This window comes from Gymnogyps californianus, chromosome 12 (genome assembly GCF_018139145.2).
Source record: "Gymnogyps californianus isolate 813 chromosome 12, ASM1813914v2, whole genome shotgun sequence".
In the NCBI taxonomy this organism is placed as follows: domain Eukaryota; kingdom Metazoa; phylum Chordata; class Aves; order Accipitriformes; family Cathartidae; genus Gymnogyps; species Gymnogyps californianus.
The window spans coordinates 506,695-526,096 of NC_059482.1; the positions used below are offsets into that span (position 1 = coordinate 506,695).

Sequence of the window (19,402 nt, forward strand, 5' to 3'; positions counted from 1 at the left end):
TAGTGTAGAAAGGGAGAAAACAGCAGCGCAGCAATGGCTAGAACAGTCAAACCTGTAGGAAAGATACTGGAGATGAGCTGCTACCATGCAATACTACGGAGGTGAACATCATAAATAAGGGTTGACAGTGGAGGAACATTCACTGGAGCATGTGTGTCTAAGTTTTTGGAAGGTTTCTTTTTTTCCTTACCACCAGAACGTCAAAGCAGGGGGCTCAGTCAGACACAGCACCTGAGCAAGTGCGAGGTTTGGACAGAAGCAGCACGGTTGTGCTGATGAGACTTGAGCTGAATTTGCTGCTAATGTGAATCCTGTGTCGCTCACACTGACATCTAACCTTCTCCAACACATCTTGAGACAGGGCTGCAGTATCTACTGCTGTTCAACCTGCAATGTCTTCAAGGCTTTACTGATTCACCCCAAAAAGGGAGAGCCCTTCAGTCTTGAATTTGACCTGCACCACTGCAACAACCACCTCGAAGTCCTCAAGAGAAGAGTTCCCTATGCTAAAACTGGAAGGGAGAGACGGGAAAAGAGAAACAGGGAAGAGAAGCAGAAGGTGCAGCTGGCACCGGCAGCAGGGCTTTTGGTGACCAAACTCAGTACCAGGGGCGAGACCGCAGGGACAGGGACGCAACTCTTCTGTCCCAAAGGAAACCAGCTGCTTGAGCTCAGGGGAGATGCTGCGCTCTGACAACCTGGTTCCAGTCTGGCTCTGGAGTTTGTTTTGATGGGGAGAGAAAACTGGAGTAGGAGAGGGACCAGGAGCTTCCCAGCGTTTTACTACAGCATCTGGTGATGTTTTCCCCTTTACTTTTCTTAAGTGGGAAGGGCTTTAAGACGCAGCTGAACAAGAAAAACATTCTGGAACAAGTCAGCCGTCAGAGCTTCCTCTCTTTCTGCTTAATGAAAGCCATGAGCTCCCAGTGACAAGTGTCTGCTGGAGCTAGATGGGGAGTTTATGAGATTCCTGCCACGTTTCAGTGATATTACAGCGTGCCTTTGGTCTGCCTTCCCCAGCCCAGCTATCTAACCACTTCCTTCCCGCCAGGCGCCTCCCATTAGAGAGTTTCATTAAGCGAATGCTTGGGGGTTTGTGTAGATTTCTGTTCCCCCCCGCTTTACCAGGGGCACATGAAAAAAGTCACGATAAACTTTAATAAAAACAAAATTAAAATGATTAAACCTTTCATATCCTTTAGAGATTATCTATTCACTGCTGGTTGGTCAAAACAGAGCTAAGGCATAACTGTTTTTTACTTGAAACTCAAACCCAACCCCAAAAAATAAATAACAAAGGAAATCTGTCTCTGCCAGATATTAAAGGGGAACCAACTTTATCCCTGCATTCTGCGAAGCCAGACCCCAACAGTGCCATGGTGTCCCGTAATGCACAAAGACAGAAAGATGCTGCTGGGACAGGAATAGCGTTCTCCAAAATTTGGGCCGGGGAAAGGATGCAAGGGGGGAACAGTTACAAATCATGCTACAGAATAACACCGGGACAGAGAAGTCCCCTAAAGGGACTGACTCTTTTAAAGCATGTGGCTCCCCTCACGTCTTCAAGACCTTCCAAAGGAGCTAACTGTGTACAGCAACCCTGACTCATGGCTGCGAGAAGTGCATTTGCTGGATTTTGATAACCATTAAAGCAATATGAAACTAAAGCAGAACCAAAAGTTTCCACCCGCCTCTCTGTCCAGCCATGAAGGAGAGAGTTTGCTATCTGCTCGGCCTCTGGACATCCTCCAGAGGAGAGACCCTGCGCAGAAATACTGCGACTCCCACCAGGAACTTGCTGGAAAGGTAAAAGGTCCTTAAGCCATTCAATCCACACAAAAAAATGAAAAAAATTCCAAAGTTCAGCAGAACAACAAAGGGGAACGCAACAAACTGTCCTGCTTTGAATGAACGCACATGACATGAGATCTTGGAAAACAAGACGATAATCCTGCATGTGGGGGTATTTGGTGGGGTTGGCCCAGAGATCAGAAATGCTGCAGTGAAGGGGAACTGCGAGTTTAATCAGCTTAACATACGTATCGCCAAGAGCTGTTTTCCTCTTTGTTGCTATTTCACGTATGTTATTGCACCGTGGGTGAATGTTTTCTCAAAACAGGACAATAGCTTGTCTTACTCCCTATGTCTGAGGATGAGATGACAGGAACGGATTTCCTCTTCAGACAACAAAGCTGTTGCACACCCCCAGCTGCAGGAAAGAGCCCCCGGCAGAACGCTGGGTGCGTGCGACAAGGCACCCAACGGCCTTCCCGGCCCCCTCTCGAGTACCTGCTGCGGCTGGGCTGCTGCCACGCGCACCGAGCACCTCTTTGACGATTCACGCACTGCTGATTTGGTTGGATTTACATGCAACACTTCGGAAACAAAGACTGAGCAGGCTGCTGCCTTCAGGGGGCTACAGACAACATATTGGGAAAAGACAATATTGGGTTGTGGGGAGCGAGAGAGAGGTAAAAAGCCTGAGAGAAGCTAATGAAGCTGGGCAGCATTTGATGTTTGCACACAGGCGCTCAGATTGTCATTTGGGTTGGCAGATTATTAAATGTGTCAATCAAGGACAAGCCTGGAAATGGCAAGGGGAAGCACGTGAAACGAGGTTAGCTGTTCAACACCAGAGGAAGGAATCTCGTTTTGAGGAGGAGAGGGCGACTGGGAGCAGCACAAGACCAGAGGAGCTTCTCCAGCCGTCAGAGGCAGGGGCAGTGGGAGGAGATGGCATGCAGAACATCATTTTGGAACTCTTGCTTGCACCAGGTGGGAAGTTTTACACCAAATCCCTCAGCGTGCACCTCGCACATTGCTCTTCCCTAGCCCTCTGCAAGGGCCACACGTTCCAGCCAGACAAATCCGTGCATCGCCAGCAGAGCCAGAGCTGTGGCGTGCTTTCGGTTGGTAGACGCTATAGTATAAACTCTGCACGCTGTTCTCCTGCAGACACTGTACAAGTAATCTGCTTTGGGAAGTTTTTAATTGTTGTGTGCAATTAAGTCCCACGGAAAAGTGGAGAGAGGCTTACAAAAGCAAACCAATTATTCCTTTCTGAAACCCTCCATTACCTCTATCAGATGTAGGAGAGCAACATGCATGTTTCTCCAGCATTAGCAATGACCACATTTTCTTTAATTGAGACCAAGTGGAGGACATCAGATCCTAATAAATTTGAGTTATTTCAAGCAGGGAGAAATATCATTTGGCATTACCCATTTTCATTTCAGAAGTCTTAAAGTTCCACTGGAAGTACAGAGCCTGCAATCACGAAAAATCCACTCCAAAGGCGCGTCTCACATCCCTGTTGTAACAAATTACATTAATAATTACTCCATGCTTGATGATTGTGAATGAGAAATGCCTTGCATGGTTGCCCAGTCTTCAAAGTGGGAAAATAACAGGACGGTTCCCCCACAGGAGATTTCTGTGGAAGATCCCCTTCCCCTTTCTCCACCATTTGTTTCACTTCATTTTACAGTTGCGCCGATCACAATTCCTAAGTCCAGGGCATGGCCACCAAGGAAGGGAGGAACTCGAGAGCCTGGACAGGAGAGAGGGGAATTCAGAGAGCAACGCCTCCGCCTCGAGAAGAAGGTAACGCATGCTGCGGGACTTCCAAGTCACAAATTTAAACTGACAAATGTGGCTGACATCAAGCCTCCCTTCTGCTAAATAGAAACTTTTTGTTTAAGAGAAACCTTTTCATACTGCAAACCACATCCTGAGTGTTTCATGAACAAATCTGCTCCCGATCACACGGGAACTTGCTTCCGTTCCCATTTACCATCACCTCTCTCCTGATGGTGATGCCTTCGCATCCCTGGTGCAGCTACAAAACTGCTTTTAAGAAAGAGGAACATTAGCAAAGTGTTTCATATGACTGAGTGAAAACAGAGGTGCAAGCACCATATGAGCATCCAGCTGTCTGCAAGCACCACAGGCAGAGCCAAGCTGAGTTTGGTAACTACTATTTTTAAACCACATGGGGTTTTCTCATCTGGCAACTGCTCTAGCTGTACCTCAGTTCTGTTTACATACTTGGTTTCATTAAAAATTCAATCCTGATTTCAGTCTACAGTTTGCAGCCCTTCAGAAGGTCGAATACTGAAATACAAGGATGACATGGATGGACAGAGCACCCGCCCCTGCCCGGGGGGCAGAGAGAGGGGAAAAGCGGGAGCCACGGGGTATCCCCTCCTCCCAGGGAGCTCTGGGAGCCAGCAGCTTTCAAGGGGTTACCAGAACAGAGCTTTACAGCAAAGGTATACCTCTAAATAATTGTAATCAACCTGTTTGGAGCGGGGAGAGTGGCCGGTCCCTCGCTGTTTGCTGGCGGAGTGAGCAGCATGGATGCTGCAGCAAGGCCGGGCACGGGAAGACGGGCAGGCAGCGATCCTCCTGCTGACACCCGCTCCAGCCCCTTTCCTGTCCAAACAAAGGGGCTTTTGATTGCGCTCGGCCGAGTTTAGGAACGGCTTCCAGAGAGCCTGCCCTCACTCTTCACACGCGAGGGCCCCAACAATGACTTTGTGTGTTGGAAGAAGATGGCTGCTCAGGACTTGGCAGAGATTAGCAGGATTGCTGAAACAGTATGTCCACCATAGGGGACTGGTTCTCCGTGGTGAAATGGGGAGACTGCGGCATCCCCTTGCGGTACGCATCCAGCAAAATAATTCTTCAAAACCACGAGTGGTATCTCCGGCTGGCTTAGCCTGGTCTTAGGGGAACACTCCCATCTCCACAAGGACAAAGAGGTGCTCCAGAAGTATATGGTGCTAAGAAAAAAGATCTAGAGTCGCACTGAATAGAAGATATTCTTTTACTTTATTTTTAGCCTTCCTACACATTTTCACAGTAAGGATACAAAGCTTTGTAAAATAGTCTATAGGATGACTCACAGAGTTGAGAAATGGTCAGCATTTCCCACTAAATATTACATGACTTTTCCACAAGTCATCTTATTCGTCCCACAAAGCTCTGTAATGGCCTCCAGCACAACTGTAAAGGTAACAAATTTGACTTTTTTGGGCTCACTTGCCACATTTGTCGTTGTTGTTTTTTCAAAAGCATTCTCAACAGTTCCACAGATTGTGTCCAGACTGCGGTACTCAAACTGCCTTGGAAAAGGAGAAGGAGAAAGGCGCACACCTTTTCCTTGCTGTGCTCTGCTCCCTCCTCGGACGATGTGGGGTGGTCTCAGCCTCAGCTGCTCGTGCCCCAGGGCAGGAACCTCTCCTCCAGCCAGAGGCACTGCACGGCCTGCTTGCACCAACACAACTCCCTGGCCATGCAAATTGTCCTCTGCATCCACATCTGCTAACATCTCTGTTTCCCTTCAAAGATGCCGACAAATTCAGGACTCATACGAGAGGATGATCAAAATGAAACTCCTGGGCGTTGTAAAACTCTAGCTGCTCTCTTGCCTCAGCTCCGCCTGACCCTTCTGGATCGAGTTATTCTCCTGCGGATCCCAAGCATGAAGTGTTTCCGCCTGAGGGACCTCAGCTCAGGTCAAGCTTACTGCAAGCAACAGGACTTTCTCCTGACTTGAAGAGCGCGGCAGACCCCGACCCCTGCAGCTGCACGAAGCAGCAGTCCCTGGCCAGGGACGCCCAGGACTCCGGTGCAGGTGAGGAACACAGACACCTGACGGACACCGGTGGGAAGAGTGGGTAAACCCCCTCTGCTCCTCCCACAGGAGGATAGCTATGGAAAGGGAGAGCAGATGGAGGCGGAAAACAGGAAGAGTCAGGAGAAACAGGTGAGGGAGGAAACAGATTACTTATGAACTGCACTTGCCTAAGGAGAAACAGGCTCAGCAGCTGGGGCTGTGACAAATCCACACCCCTGCGGACGGCACGCGAAGAGCGATGCGACAGGGTGAGCAGGGGGCTGCGTACGCCCCCGTGCAACACGCGCCGGAGACCAAGCAGCAGTCCCACTCCGGACCGGCTACTCCGCGCACGGCTGTCCGGGTTATGAAACGGGCTTGCCTGTACTCGATGCCTTCTAGAAGGAAACACTTTCAAAGCCAGAATGAAAATTTGGTGCAGGTTGTTTCACTCTTATTTCTATCACTATCTAATGAGTCATAAGTGCATCCATCCCTACATCTTGAGAACGTTTTGGTTTTTATTATGGGTTTGGTTTTTTTTTTCTTCTCTAAACCCCCATCATTAAAAATCAATTAGCCTATGGGTAACGTTATACAGATGCTTCTGCAGCAAGAGGCTGACATCTGCAGTGGCAGCAGCCCAGATACTAAAGCAATAGATATCCAAAAATACCCCACAGAGGAAAATAAACCCCCACCCCTAAAGCTGTATTCTTTCTGATCAACAAAACAGCTGAACGTCCAGCCTGGGCCCACTTCCCTGGCTCCTGCATAATTAGCACACTTCTCAGAGCAAGCAGAAAAGTTTAATTGTCTTTAATTATCCAGTTCAAGGAGGACTGGGTTTCTTGCCTGATGTCCATATAATTTCCCTGCCAACGACTTCATCATCCCTTTACTGGAAGTGGAGTGTAGCTTCTAAAGCTCTCTTCCATAAAAGACACAAAAGTTTCAGTGAAGGCTGTGCTGCTGGCACAAGCAGAGACAAAGGTCCTTGTGTCTACAAGGCTGTTGCTTAGGCTGCTGCATATGTTTTTCTGCGGGGTGGGAGGGAGTGAGTTGCAACTAATGTGCAATCAAGAACCATCACAATTACAAATGTAAATGAACAGGCAATTGGCACTGACCTTTGTAGATTGTTAGAGGACTAATTAAGGTAGGATCAGACACTCTCTTCCAACAGATTGAGATGCATCTATACAAGCAAATATCTACGCACCGCCCCAGAGACAGCAATGCTTTTTCCTACATGCTTGCACACTCCAGTGAGTACGTACACACAGACAGACACGGTGTTTAACCCCGGCACCTGCTCTCTGCCACAGAGCAAACAGGACGGAGTGGGAAGGGGATCAAGGCAACTCCACTCACTCGGTCTACGCAGCCCCACTTAACACAAGGCTACCGTATGAGGGCTGAGCCACCTTTCGTTACTGCAACCAGCAGTTTTATAAAGCTGGGGATGAGGAGATTGGCACAAACTGGATGAAATTAGGGAAAGAAAAAAGCGATAAAGAATCTTTCAGCATTCCTAGCAAAGCCACAAAGGTCTCCAGCAGCAGCAGGAGCGATCGCGGCTGCCATGTACCGGCACCTCGCCTCGGGTCACGGCTGGCCCAGGGCTCTGCCCTGGAAGCAGCAGCAGCAGCTGGCTGGACCCCACCATCCCCTGGAAACTCGGGACCCCTTATGACGTGATCCCTCGTGCCTGCTTGCTCTTGGTCACAGCACACCAGATCGAAGAGCGAGGAGAGGGATGATGTTTCACACTACTGCTGAGGCAAACCAGCAGCCGGCCAGCCAGACCAGCAAGAAAAGAGACCAGCACCAGAAGGGAACGGTTTTCTGCGAGCTCAGCCCTGCCCTGAGCACTTGCAGTTCTACAGAGAGAGAAGACATGCGCTAGTCAAGGTCCTGCTCAGGGCCTCGGCCTCGTCCTTGCCCACGGGGTTTTGAGCATCTCCCAGGACAGGGACTCCACAACCTCCCTGGGCAGCCAGTCCAGGGCTGGGCCACCCTCCCAGGGAGGAGTTTTGCAGAAGGCAGAAAAGCTGTGAGGACTGAAATGTTTTAAGGGTCCTCAGAAAGAGCAGTGATAACAAAAGGGGACTCACTTTGGAAAAAAACGCAAGCTGATATTGTATTTGTAGGGAAACTGAATTCAAAACAAATACAATTAACTACAAGGGAAGAGAGAATCACAGCAATGATTACCAAGGAGTAACAGCAGCATCAAAACAAACCACTGCACTTGTAATGCAGCAAACCAGCAAAAAAGAGACTATCCCTTGGGGCCCTCTGACAGGGACGTGTCACAGATCAGAAAAGCACTTTCTGCTCAAGGTGTCTGAAACCCAGGGAAGACTTTCTCGTGTTATCCATTACCACCAGAGACTCCTCATCAAAAGGCAGTGAGGAAAGTCCACCTAGCCCTCAGAAAAAACCAGTAAAAACCATAACGGGGATACAGTAGAGACACCATCGTATTATACAGGAGGAAGAAATGCAGAGCGCCAGCTCCAAACCCCAGGAGCAGCCCTGCCATGAAGGAAGAGCGTTTCCCACACTGGCAGCATCGTGCTGGGAAGACCCGTCGGTGAAGCCTCACTGAACAGTGTGTGCTCCTCTCCTGAATGGGTGTAACAGCCAAATATACCAGCAAAGTTCAAAACCAAGACAAAACAACACGTCAGAAGAGTGAATTTAAGCCTAGGTACATGCGTGTTCCTGCTACACATCACTGACACCCAAAACTACAGAAAAATAACAACAGCCAGCTAAATAATAAATAACAGCAGCATTTTATAACACTGGAAGTTTCAACATCACAGAAAAAAGGGAAGGATCAGCCTGTTCGAGGCAGATCTTTTTACGCATGAAGAAATTACACTGAATAAATCAAAGCTGAGAAACAAATTATTGTTGTGCCCTGCAAGAGGCTGACCTTGCCCGCCGCGAGGACCACCCCTGGGTGCCGGGCAGTGCCCCTGCCTGCCCTGATGCCCGGGAGCGGAGGCACCAGCCTGGCCACTCGCCGGCACCCGCCAGGGCTGCCCAGCTCCGGCTCGCAGCATCCCAACGCGCCTTCCCTCGGGATAACGTCCTCAGCCCAGCCGCTGGCCTGGGGTGACGGGGCCACCCCACTTTATATTCGAGTTGATGTTCTGATACTGTAACGGGATCAGAATAAACTGGAGACAAAAGCATCCGTTCTCCCCCACCGGGGTACTGCAGCTTCTCACCCAAACCCGACTCCCATCACTGCAGGGATAACTGGACCAGTGCCTCATGCCTGCGGCCACCAGTGCGCCGGCAAGGTGTGCCTGTTTAGTCTTGCTCAACAATGGGCTGGAAGAGTGTTTGAAACTAAATATCCCAGGTCAAAGCGACCTGCAAAACAGATCAGAGGTTCCCCCCCTCTTTACATTCTACAGAGTCTTATCCTTACTTGTGTTTTTAACCTTTGAAATAAAATATGATAAAGGAATTCTTAGTGTCTTGTTTGCTGTCAGTTTTTGTTGAAGAACCAACAAGCTTAAAGGAAATTATCTCAAGCCATTTGAAAAAGTAAAATATTTTTAAACCGAGATTTCCTTTCAGTGACTTGTCAAGACTTTTAGTTAAAAAAAATTACGTTTTTTTAAATGGTCAACAAACCGTTTTCCCTCTCAGCTAGTCACCTTCTGCACTCTCAGTACCTGCAATGTCATAATCCTGGTGGCCGTACAGGGAAAGATAAGGTTTCTAAAGTAAAAGACAAGGTAAACAAAAATTTCTAAAGTAAACAAAGATTTTGAGGATTGTTCTGTATATCACAAAAGGGCACAGATGGTTTCTCCTCTCTATTCATTTTGCTTTTAAGAAAACTCACAAACCATACAACACTGGTCAACATATCCTTTCGAAATCTGAATGTTTTTCTACAGCGGAGCATCACAGAGAAGCAGAACGGCTGTAAGAGCTGCTGTCCCCCCCGGGATGGTGTGGCAACCACAGCACGCTTTCACTGTCACCGTGACCTTTGGGAAAGCATGTTCCATGCCCTCGACTCCTCTGGGCCGCCGAGTTCACAGATCGGTCGCTTTTTTCCATGAGACTGAATTTAACTCTTAATGAAAAATCTCCTGTTTTACTTTTCGTGTGTTTTGCAAGTATTTCAGATCCTTGTTACTAACATCCGTAACAGCAACGCAACCCAGGTCCTAATTCAAGAGACTTTTCTAAGACCCACACGTATTCTCCTCCAGCTGGTGCTGCTTTCCTTTGTCAACGCCTTTAAGCTAAGATCGCTTTCCTTGTCTCTATGTGCATTACTTGCAGAATGCCAGTTCCTTAGAGTGCTTTTCTGTAAGATTTAGCCATTTCAACAGCAGTCATGGAGGAAAGTCCTGGGTGAAGCTGAGAGGAGGGTTGTGAAGGCTTTCGCTGGCACCCCCCCAGCTCCAGCACTTTCACATCCCTGACAGCACATGTACCAGCCAACTTGGGCCAGCTCTCCTCCTCCTCCCTCCAAAGAGGATTTCAGGAGATCTTGCTTTTTCCTAACATAAAAAACTTCTTAACCCTTTAAATGATTAAACAAAGTACCCAGCCCAACTGTCCCCTTTAAGGTACATTTTCTCTTGCTAGATTCACAGCTGCAATCCCTTTCCTATTATCTGTCCTTTCTGTATAAGCAAATGCTTCATCCAAGCCCTTCACCTTATCCACCTTCTCAAGAGGAGACATGGAAAACAGACAAACACTCACCCCTTCTCCTGCCCACCCCTTTCAACCGGCTCCTCCTCCCGATCCAACGTGGCTGAAATACTAGAAATCAATGAACAAGCTGGGACAGGTTCGCACTGGCGCTCAAGACATCACTTGACACATTGCAAAATATCTACAAAAAGCATAGTACACTGGTTTGTTAGAGTTGTCCAAATGTGACGGTATCTTTAGACGCTCATACAATATTCCACTGTTTAAGACACTAACCTGAACAAACATACACACTTCTACACGTCAAACTTGCGTTCAGCCCCACTGGAGCAGAGGAGACCACTTACAAGTATGAAATGAAGCACGTGCATAAGTATTTGGTGCTTCAGAGCCACCATGCACAAGCCCCGTGAGGCAGAGCGCTATGCTGGACACTGCAGGTACAACAGGGGTCTTGTCCCACCTCAGGGCAGCCGGGACTTCCGTAACGCATTATTGATAAGCAATAAGTGTCATCCCCACAGCAGGGAGGAGAAACAAGAAAGTCACCGAGCTTGCCGCCAAACTGCACAGAGGGTCTGATGCTGCTAGTCAAATCCTGTGACGCGGAGGAGCCAAGAGCCAGACCCTGCTCATGCAAGGGAGGCAGCACTCACCAGCCTCAGCAGCGGGACACTTGCGGATGGTGAAGATCTGTCCCAGGTCTTCCTCTTCTTCAGGGAGACCTTTCTGGAGGCGCTGCAGCTTACGTAGGCTTTCACTCCGCTGGTGTTTCATGGAGCGCACGTGCTGGATGAGGTTCAGCTTGGCCTTGGTGGAGTAGTTACAGAGGACACAGTGATAATAGCAGCTTTCACCCTCAACCCCGCTCTCGTGATGCTGAAGGTGCTGTGAAGAACAAAGTAGAGAGATGTGAATTTCCTTTATCATCTCCAGTCTCCCTGGGTTAGTCCACTGCAAACTGCTAAAAGCCACCTGGGAATTAAGTAGGAAACCACATTTTGACAAAGACACAGTAAGATCAAGCCTGTTTCTTCTCAAGGTACCACGCACTCTCCTGCTCAGAACCAAGAAAAACATAACACACTGAAATGAGCACAGAAGCAAAAATCGAGATAGGCAAGATCATCTCCTTCAGTGAAAGAAAATACCAGATCCAACATTAACAACTATTCACGACCTACACATGGCTAATTCTTTCATATTTAGAGCTTATCCTGGGAAGGGATTCAACTTCATGTCAAACAGATAAAATTAGATTTGATAAATTCTCATTGAAAACTAAGAAGAATAAAACCAAAGCAATCCTAGAACACAATGAACCCATTAGATCGAGAGGTCCTGGAAACAGTGGATGGAAGCGGAGTGTGGAGCGTGTGCCATCCTATCCATCATCCAGCACTCCGTTCCCTGGCATCTAGGTTTTACTCCCTTGGATCTGGAAGAAAGCAGCAGCCTGGCCTGGAAGATGGCCGTGACAGCGATCCAGACTGAAAAGCCAACGGTGAGCATGCCGCTGGGTATCACTGCAAGAGCTTAGCACTTCGAAAAAAAATCTTGTCACCCTCTGAAGCTGTGCTATCGCAGCCAATATAGCTAATTCGAGAGTATTATACCTTGATTATTTGACAAAATCTATCAATTGTCTGGCACAGAGGTCTGTGCCGCCAGGGAAACGAATAGCTATTTTATGTCATGGATCCCAAGGATGTGGCAATTATTTCTTAAAACCAGAGGGGAGAATTCACTGCTTACAGCTATGTTGGCTGCCACGGCACAGCCGCTCTCCGTGCAGTTTGGGCAGCGGCAGGGCTAAGAGTTCACAGTAACTTTCCCAATTCCCACAGTAAGGGCTTATCACAAGTTGAGGAAAAACAGATACCTAAGTCAAACGACACGAAAGATTCCCCAGTGAAGGCCATTTGGTGTTTCCACCACACACCTACATTTCAGCTAAGCAATAATCCCTGCCAGCTCCTACCATCCAACCTCAAGACCTCTTTTTGTCTTCTGGGTCATCTCATGACACTCTTTCCTCACCACGCACTTCGCCCAAGGCACATAAATAAGGTGATTTGGACACGATCTAAAGGTTTGTCAATCAAATATATTGCCTACATGCAGCCAGGACCTTCTGGTAAAAATTCTGACATGTATTATCTCAGTTACAGCTAAGATAAGATTAAAGACACATATTACCCAGCGCTGTGTGCTTAGCTAACACAGAGGAAGGAGAGCCCTCTGAGTCTAGGAATGATTAAAAATAGGATAGGAGCTGATGCTGAGGCTTCTGATTGGAAGGGCGAGAGAAGAGAATAAATGTATTCTAGATCTGGCTAATTAGACTAGCCTCTTTTGGGATCGCGATGTATTTAATTAAATTCACTGTAATATTTGAAGAATCCACTTGGGCACTAATCCCACTGGTGCCCTCAAAAGATTTTTTGCTGTTTTGCCTCATAAGAACTTCTTCTTCCTCTCATTTCTATTGTGTGCATGCATTACCCTCTTCCTGAGCCAGAAAAAGAGAAATGGCTTAAGACATAAAAAGCTAAGGTCAGCGAGCCAGTCGCAAGAGCCACGTGACCGGCTCGCATGGCCCAGCTTAACCAGCCTTGCTCTGCCCTGCTTAGATCCGACCTCGGCAATAAAACCTCCCCACCACCCCATCTCGCTGCAGGCTGGGGGTCTCGCTCCAGGAGACGCACAGCAAGCCCTGTCTTCCATCAGTCGAGAGGCGCGTCGGGGAAGCCCCCGTCCTGCAAACACTGCGTTCAAGCTCAGAAAAGGCCAACGGGCTCAGTAGCAGCTTCTGCAAGAAGGCAGAGGAAACCCCCCCGTGAGAAAAATCTGGTCACAGGTTCAAGGAAATATTAAGGACGTGGTCTCTGTGGGAACCAGAGTCACAGTCTGTGCTGCTGTCATTTAAAAGCCAATTTTAGTAAAGCATTTGCTTTAAACAGTTTAATAAATGTATCTTATTTTCTGCTCTTCTGTTGCTCCCACTCCGTGCATGTTCAAATATCCCTTGTGCTTGGGCCAGCTTCACCTGCCTGTCGTGCTGGAGGAGTCAAGACCTGAGGGTGCCCACACCACCAAGTCCACCCCAGACATGGCGTGACATCGCACGCCTACCTCTGATTCACGTCAGTCTTCCAATGGAGGAAAGGAGCAGGCCAGAATAAGACAACGTGACAGACAAGCAAGTACTAGCTGTGAGTTGCTGGAAGTGATGAAACGCTGGACAAGTATGTGTAGTTACTGTCCATTGTTAAGCTTTCCCCTTGTGAGAATTTATCCGTATCACAGAAAACAAATTCAAAATATTAAACCAGAACCTTGTTAGAAGACAAATCAACTTGAAAATCAAAGGAATATATTGTTCCTTGGAAAACCAACCAACTTCTGTCAGAGAACATTGATTTCTGCAAGTCTGGGGGGGGTGTTCGCCCCCTCCCTCTCAACGATAGGGAACTTCCAACATCTGGTTCTTCACGCATGGCATGCAAAATATTGATCAGGTTTAGTCAAAGCTCCACTTTAAATCAGAAACAGACAGAGGAACGCTCTGATGGAAACCATACGGCTCACAAGTACAGCTTCCCAGGGGGACGCGGGCTGTTCCTGTACGTACACTAACTGCAGCACAACACCACGCCGCTCACAACACCTATTCCTACACACAAATCAAACCATATCAGGCCCATCTTCCATTCGGGAAGTGCTCGGGTCTCTGGGCAAAACCGCGCTCTCGCCCCGCAGCGCAGTGATTAGCGCGGGAGGACCCTGCTCAGAGACCTCGTCTCCTCCATTTGCCATAACCCCTGCACTGCCTGCCCCCGACCTTCACCACAGACCTTCCCCGTGGAACACCAGTCCCTCACCAATTACAGACAGCCCAGGTTTGGCAGTTGTGTCTCAACATCAAGACCTGTCCACTGCAGCTCTGCTCCGTGTGCCCCAGGGCGGTCTCCTCCGGGAACGGCCGCACCGGAGCAGGATGGTGAACAAACCTCCCGGGCCAGGGAAGAACCGTCGGGGAGAGCCGCCGCCGCGCAGCCAGCCCGGCCCTGAGGAGGAGGCGCCGCCAACCACCGCCCCAGTGGTGGCCGGAGCCTCTCCTTTAGCTTCTCACATGGAGGACGCTATTTTGGGGTGACTCCATACCAAACAGCACTCGCCGGGCGGCCACACTCACGCCAGCAGCCAGGATGGCTTCAGCCCTGCCCCACGTGGTCTGCCCGATGAGCGTTTTGGGCCGGTTTAGGGAGTATTGCGTAACGACCTCCCCCTTCCTCTGCATTTGGCTCGAAGAAGTCGGCATGTTCGGAGAGTCTGAACGTGAAGACAGTTTAAATAAGCAAGAGAAAAATTATAACCTGTGGTTATAGGCACTGCAGCGCGCTGGGAGCCAGCAGACAGCAATCACTCCCTTTGGGGATCGCACCGTGCACAGCCCCCGGCCCCCCAAACGTGAGAGGAGGGAGAGGGAGGCGACTGCACTCAGGCGGTGTTCACACCAGCGCTGCCCGCAGCCCGTCAGCGCAGCCATCAGCAAGGGCAGGAGAAGGGGGTGCGGAGGGCGCGGGCGCAGACCGGCGAGGGCAGAGAGAGAGGCGCCTGCGCGAGCACGAGCGAGCACGCGTGCGCTGGGACGAGCTGACCCGCGCCGGACTGATGGACTGACTTTCCAGCCCTTGCTCTCTAATGTCTGGCTCGCAATTGTTTTCTTCTAATAAATAATAGCATAATAAATGTTCACAGTGTATGACTATGGAAGTCTAATTTTTAAACAAAGTAAGGAATGACGCTATATTCGGTTTTTCTTTCTCTCCACCTCCATCCTTCACATACCTCAAACTTCGTTTATTTTACCATCTATCTTTTCCCCATCTAACGCTGCCTCACCCACAGTATTTTTCAATAATCATGGAATTTAATGCGACAGCTGTATTAATCTCTCTGACTGTACGCAGTTCTCCTCACCCCCATGCCATGTACTCAGACTACGTTCTTCAGAGATGAGACTGTTGTAACCAGGACTGAGGATCCATGTTGCTACTATTACACAAGTAATGAACTCTCCTGCTGAATACCTTTGCAGGTGTTACTGTAGCTAATGTTTGCCATTTAATCTGATTTCTAAAAACTTTTGCATGTCTTTTAAATTTTAAAAGATGTTGAATCTCTGTCTGCTCAAAACCTCTTCTGTATTAAGTTTCTCACAGCCACCGTGTAAAGAGCCCGATTCCTACAGTAACATGAACAGATAATCCTCCCTATAGCACTCTGTTGCCAGAAGGCACAATATTATTTTCCAAACACTGTTTGCTATGTTTAGTGGGTCAGATACTGGTCGGGGGGATATCTGAACTGTAGCCCTAGCTCACCAGGGAGATGCAATGACCACTCTGAACTATCTCGTGCTTTTGATGTTTATTATTCATTAGAAAAAAGGCCCAATTTCTATGCAATCTTAACTTCATCTTGTATAAGGCTTCCCCTTTGGAAGGGCCTAAAAGCTGCTCAGGACAAACCCACACTGACAACAGTTGGAATCTCACAAGCCCTTGGTCTGTGAGCCCTAAGACCAACCTTCTCTGCAAGTGGCGAGATCCCACCTCCACCCTCAGGAAGTCTCGATGGTAAAAAAGCAGTAGAAGACGTGAGAAAACTCTCTGCAGGCTCGAGGATGGCCCCCTTCTTCTCCAGACCTCAAAATGACAACAAGCAGTAGAAAGAAACTCCGTAACTGCTCCCAACAGCAAGCAGCCTGTGCTCTCCTGCTCCCCTCCCTGGTGCACGAGGATTTCCTGCACGTATCAAGGAGTCTGTAGGTAGGAAAAGCAGGTGACGTAACAGGCCTGGGGGCCAAAACCCAAAGTGGGAAAATAATCTCATGAACGCTATGCAGCAAACAGAGAACCCACAGGAACAAGAAGAAAACCCTTCCTCACCACCAGCTGGCTACCAGGATCACCTGCCGCAGCAGTGACCCAGATCCTAGAGCAACTGCTCTGAGATCTGTGCAAGAGCGCTAACGGGGACAGTCAAAGCGAGTCCACCGCCCCCTCGTTTACACAAACATCCTTTTTGCTTATATGGATAACTGATAAACAGTCTGGAGAAATCTCTTCCAAATCACTTTTGATCACTTTCTCCAGCTGGCTCCCACATTACAGGACAATCCTGCCACAAAATCAGAGGCCACTCAACTACCGAGAGCTTCTTTAAGAAAAAGTTTTCAGCCTTGAACATCTTTGGAGGAGGTTTTTTCCACATGTAACACTTCTTACCACTGAACTCAGCACGACATCTGCTCTGTTAGAATGGGTAAAATTAGTAGTGATTTAAAAGAATTGACAGATGCAGCTGAGGAAGAAGGAGCCAAAAAATTGCTGGAGGGTTACGAAAGCCATGGAAGGGAGCACCACTGCAGACTCGCACCGCTCGCTCTTCTTCTTGCGAGCACCTACGGCTGACCAGCATCAGTGACGAGACCCAGAGCCAGCGGGACCCCTGTTAGCCCACGGTGGCACGCAGAACCAGGGGAGCACCGCAGAGGTTACGCGAGATTTCGAGCTGCACAAGGTTACTGTGAAAGCCAACACCAGCACACACTCCCGTGTTCAGGAGGAGATGCTGGAGGCACGCCAGCCCTATGAGCACATCCTCAGCACTGAAGGATGCCCAGGGATTGACTCTTCCTCAGGGTGAAGTCAGACATGGGTAATTAGTAACAGGCTTGGTAGGAAACATTTCACATGCCAGCAAGAACCGTGCCTGTGACAATGCAGTCCCGGAGAGCTAGACGAGACGCGACCCGTACACCAGAGCTGGAGGGGAGGCTACAGATCGTCATGGAAAGGGACCAGACTCTGCAGCAGACCTCAGGAGCCTCGTAAGCACCTCTTGGTCCCCATGTGCCTCTGATCTGCTGCACAAGATAAATCACGCAAACCTGGAAGAGAAGAATCTGAATTTTTAATGAAAGTCATGTGGATGCAGCTGTCTGATCCCAGTCTGTTCCAAGTACTCCATAAAAGTCAGAGCTGGCTCATCCGTCTTGCTCTCCTTTCACACCTGCAGCCCCGGCTGGAATTTCCTGGAGCTGACGGAGACGCAGGACGGACACGGCACACAGCGAGAACACATGCTGGCTACACGCTGGAAAGGGCTGGTGTGCTCGCAGCTGCCCCCCGGCCCAGATGTTTTGAAAGGAGGAAAAAATTGATTCTCCATACAGCAGGTTCAAAAGATGAACTTAGGCTCTTTCGTATTCCACCAACGTCCTGCAATTGTTTACTGCTTCTGAAGAAGTAGTGTTACAAAACCCTTCTCTCCTTCCAGCCTCTCCGTCTCCTTGCATAACAGCTCCTTCGCGCAGCTTGCCGACTGTGGAGTTCACACTCACACGCCCACAAGTTTCTGCAGTTCAGCTTGTGGCAACTGGAACGGCCTAATGGTGAGCATCACTCCTCCACCTCCAGCTAAAGCTTCCTCAGTATCACCCAAGTCCTTAAAAACACCACCACAAGATGAGGACAAGGAGACTTTCGCAGAATCATAGAATGGTTTGGGTTGGAAGGGACCTTAAAGATCACCTAGTTCCAACCCCCCTGCCATGGGCAGGGACACCTTCCACTAGAGCAGGTTGCTCAAAGCCCCATCCAGCCTGGCCTTCAACACTGCCAGGGATGGGGCATCCACAGCTTCTCTGGGCAACCTGTGCCTGTGCCTCACCACCCTCACAGTAAAGACCTTCTTCCTTCTATCTAATCTAAATCTACCCTCTCTCAGTTTAAAGCCATTACGCTTTGTCCTGTCACTACATGTCCTTGTAAAAAGACCCTCTCCAGCTCTCTTGTAGGCCCCTTTAGGTACTGGAAGGCTGCTGTAAGGTCTCCCCGGAGCCTTCTCTTCTCCAGGCTGAACAACCCCAACTCTCTCAGCCTGTCTTCATAGGAGAGGTGCTCCAGCCCCCTGATCATCTTCGTGGCCCTCCTCTGGACTCGCTCCAACAGGTCCACGTCCTTCTTATGTTGGGGGCCCCAGAGCTGAACGCAGTACTGCAGGTGGGGTCTCACGAGAGTGGAGTAGAGGGGGAGAATCACCTCCCTCGACCTGCTGGCCATGCTTCTTCTGATGCAGCCCAGGATACGGTTGGCTTTCTGGGCTGCAAACACACATTGCCGGGTCACGTTGAGCTTCTCGTTAACCAACACCACCAAGTGCTTCTCCGCAGGACTGCTCTCAATCCACTCATCACCCAGCCTGTATTCGTGCTTGGGATTGACCTGACCCGTGTGCAGGACCTTGCACTTTGCCTTGTTGAACTTCATGAGGTTCACACGGGCCCACCTCTCAAGCCTGTCAAGGTCCCTCTGGATGGCATCCCTTCCCTCCAGCGTGTCAACTGCACTGCACAGCTTGGTGTCATCGGCAAACTTGCTGAGGGTGCACTCAGACCCGCCGTCCATGTCACCGACAAAGATGTTAAACAGCGCCAGTCCTGATACTGACCCCTGAGGAATGCCACTCGTCACTGCTCACCACTTGGACATCAAGCTGTTGACCACAACTCCTTGAGCGCAACCATCCAGCCAATTCCTTATCCATCGAGTGGTCCATCCGTCAAATCCATGTCTCTCCAATTTAGAGACAAGGATGTTGTGAGGGACAGCGTCAAATGCTTTGCACAAGTCCAGGTAGATGACGTCCGTTGCTCTTCCCTTATCCACCAATGCTGTAACACCGTTGTAGAAGGCCACCAAATTTGTCAGGCATGATTTGCCCTTAGTGAAGCCATGTTGGCTGTCACCAATCACCTCCTTATTTTCCATGTGCCTTAGCACAGTGTCTAAGAGGACCTGCTCCATGATCTTGCCGGGCACAGAGGTGAGGCTGACTACCCTGTAGCTGGCCTTTGCGCAACAAATCTGGATTTTGATTTACTTTTTGGTTTCTGATCTTTATTTTTCTTTCCAAAAGGCTGGAAATGTAGCACTCCCTCCTGCCAAAGAGGCCGAGATACGCGATGCAGGTCCCTGAGTCACACGGAAAGGGCTGAAGAACAGC

The 19,402-nt window shown here is 49.2% G+C and overlaps 1 protein-coding gene across 1 annotated transcript in view; it reads right to left on the reverse strand.

Moving 5' to 3' along the window:
* ZFHX3 (zinc finger homeobox 3) overlaps positions 1 to 19,402 on the reverse strand; it is a 175,698-nt gene that overhangs the window by 65,829 nt on the left and 90,467 nt on the right. Inside the window, 1 exon segment of the mRNA XM_050904095.1 lies at positions 10,981 to 11,212. Coding sequence (XP_050760052.1) covers positions 10,981 to 11,212 — 232 coding nt within the window.